The sequence below is a fragment of the Corapipo altera genome, unplaced genomic scaffold (assembly GCF_003945725.1).
Source record: "Corapipo altera isolate COAL_440 unplaced genomic scaffold, ASM394572v1 61046, whole genome shotgun sequence".
Classification (NCBI taxonomy): domain Eukaryota; kingdom Metazoa; phylum Chordata; class Aves; order Passeriformes; family Pipridae; genus Corapipo; species Corapipo altera.
Window position 1 is genome coordinate 2,970 of NW_020886629.1, and position 2,830 is coordinate 5,799.

The following is a 2,830-nucleotide window of genomic DNA, read 5'->3' on the forward strand; positions in this document are numbered from 1 at the left end:
GAATCGGCTTTCAGTGGGATTTATTTCTTGTTTGTTCAGTTAGTTATTGATGGATTTACGCCCAAAAGCACCTTTGCTCTGCCGGGGACGGGGAGGTGACTGTGCAGCAAGGGCACATTCACGGTGTGCACACCAAAGCACCGGGTTCAGGTGCTCAGGGAGCCCTGAATTAAATTCCCAGCAGTGGTTGGAGGTGGGCCAGACAAACCAGTTACATAAACCAGCCAGACAAACCAGTAAGGGCTGTGCAATGAGCTGCTGTTGTGCCACCTGATGGTAAAAGGAAAGGGGTTTTGTGGGTTTGTGGGTTGCCTGTGGAGCAGGTGGTGCCCTCCCATCCTGGGGTCCCCCCAGACCACCCCCGTCCCCCCAGCACGTCCCTCGGGGGGTCTGACCCCCTCCCTGCCCGTAGGTGAACCAGGGGAACATGCCGGGCATCCAGAGCACCTTCCTGGCCATGGACACGGAGGAGGGGGTGGAGGTGGTGTGGAACGAGCTGCTCTTCACCGACAAGAAGGCCTTCAAAGCACACGAGGTCAGTGACCCCCCCCAGCACCTTCCCCCGTGGGCACTGCGGGCACAGCCGGGCAGGGTGGGCTCCCCCCTTCCCTGGGCCTGCCTCCTCACCCCTCAAAGGCAGCTCCAGTGTCCTCCAGACCCCACACCAGTGTCCCTGTGACCGGGGCACAGTCCCTTCCCAGCTCTCAGGGGTGTCCTGTCACATCCCAGGACCTGCCACCTCCCAGGACCTGCCACCTCCCCTGCCCTGTCACATCCCAGGCCCTGCCACGTCCCCTGTCCTGCCACCTCCCCTGTCCTGCCACCTCCCAGGACCTTCCATGTCCCAGGACCTGCCACATCCCAGGACCTGCCACATCCCAGGACCTGTCACCTCCCCTGCCACCTCCCCTGCCCTGTCACATCCCAGGCCCTGCCACGTCCCCTGTCCTGCCACCTCCCCTGTCCTGCCACATCCCAGGACCTGCCACATCCCAGGACCTGTCACCTCCCCTGCCACCTCCCCTGTCCTGCCACCTCCCCTGTCCTGTCACATCCCAGGACCTGCCACCTCCCCTGTCCTACCACCTTCCCTGTCCTGCCACCTTCCCTGTCCTGCCACCTCCCCTACCTTGCCACCTCCCAGGACCTTCCACGTCCCAGGACCTGTCACATCCCAGGACCTTTCACGTCCCAGGACCTGCCACCTCCCCTGTCCTGCCACCTCCCCTATCCTGTCACATCCCAGGACCTGTCACCTACCCTGCCACCTCCCCTGTCCTGTCACATCCCAGGACCTGTCACCTACCCTGCCCTGTCACCTCCAGGACCTGCCACCTCCCCTGTCCTGCCACCTCCCCTGTCCTGCCATCTCCCAGGACCTGCCACCTCCCCTGCCCTGTCACCTCCAGGACCTGTCACCTCCCCTGTCCTGCCACCTCCCCTGTCCTGCCACCTCCCCTGTCCTGCCACCTTCCCTGTCCTGCCACCTCCCCTGCCCTGTCCCAGGCCCCCCTGACGTGCCCCCCGTGTGCCCCCAGGAGAAGATCAAGACCATGTTCGAGCAGCTGGTGCTGGTGGATCACCCCAACATCGTGAAGCTCCACAAGTACTGGCTGGACGTGAAGGACTCCAAGGCACGGGTAGGGGGGTCCTGGGGGGGTCCCGGGGGGTCCTGGGGGTCCCGGGGGTCCCAGGGTGGGGGTCCCAGGTCCGGGACCTGCCCCCAGCATCCCCTGAGCCGTGCAGGGCCGGGGGAGCTGATCCTGCTCTCCCCCTGCCCAGGTGATCTTCATCACAGAGTACGTGTCCTCGGGGAGCCTCAAACAGTTCCTCAAGAAAACCAAGAAGAACCACAAGGCCATGAACGCCCGGGTGGGTTCCTGGCAGCTCACAGGGTGTCCCGGGTGAGGGGGGGCTCCAGCAGCACGGGGAGGGTCTCTGGGATCCCCCAAGGCAGGACAGGGAGGGGTTGTTGCTCCCTGGGTCACCCCAGACCCTGCTGTGGGGAAGGGGCTGGAGCAAGAGGGTCTCTGGGATCCCCCAAGGCAGGACAGGGGTGATTTGTTGCTCCCTGGGTCACCCCAGACCCTACTGTGGGGAGGGGGCTGGAGCAAGAGGGTCTCTGGGGTCCCCCAAGGCAGGACAGGGGTGATTTGTTGCTCCCTGGGTCACCCCAGACCCTGCTGTGGGGAGGGGGCTGGAGCAAGAGCAGAGCTGCCCCAGGAGAGCCCAGACTGGGTCCTGCTGATCCCAAGTGGGGACCCCACGGGGAGCACCAGGGGTGGGGGACACTGTCCTGGGGAGCTCTGGGTGTTCCCACCCCCCTCACCAGGGCTGGGGCAGGGGACAGGGGACAGTGTCACTGCAAACCCACTGCCCAGCCGTGGGGTGAGCACCTCCAGGACCCTCCAGTCCCACCCTTTGCACTGTCCCAGGTTGCTCCAGGCCCCGTCCAGCCTGGCCTGGGACACTTCCAGGGATCCAGGGGCAGCCACAGCTCCTCTGGGCAGCCTGTGCCAGGGCCTCCCCACCCTCACAGGGAGGGATTTCTCCCCAGTATCCCATCAAACCCTGCCCTCTGTCCGTGGAAAGCCATTCCCTTGTCCTGGCATTCCAGGCCCGTGTCCAAAGTCCCTCCCAGCTCTCCTGCAGCTTTGAGCCTTTGCTGGACTCGGGGAACAGGGGGAACAGGAGGAACAGGGGGCTGCTGTGGTGGGACAGCGTGGGATCCATCCCTGAGCCTGGGCAGGGAACGTCCCTGCCCCTGGGAATGGGTGGGATCAATCCCTGAGCCTGGGCAGGGCACAGGGGATGTCCCTGGGAATGGGAA

General features: G+C 64.8%; 1 protein-coding gene across 1 annotated transcript; it reads left to right on the forward strand.

Moving 5' to 3' along the window:
- Positions 1–234: 234 nt before the first annotated feature.
- LOC113941278 (nuclear receptor-binding protein 2-like) lies at positions 235–1,904 on the forward strand (the record flags this gene model as incomplete). Its single annotated transcript, XM_027632438.1, has 3 exons — positions 235–535; positions 1,539–1,640; positions 1,783–1,904. Coding segments are annotated over exons 1-3 (332 nt in total), but the record flags the coding sequence as incomplete, so codon positions are not given.
- Between the last annotated feature and the right edge of the window lie 926 nt (positions 1,905–2,830).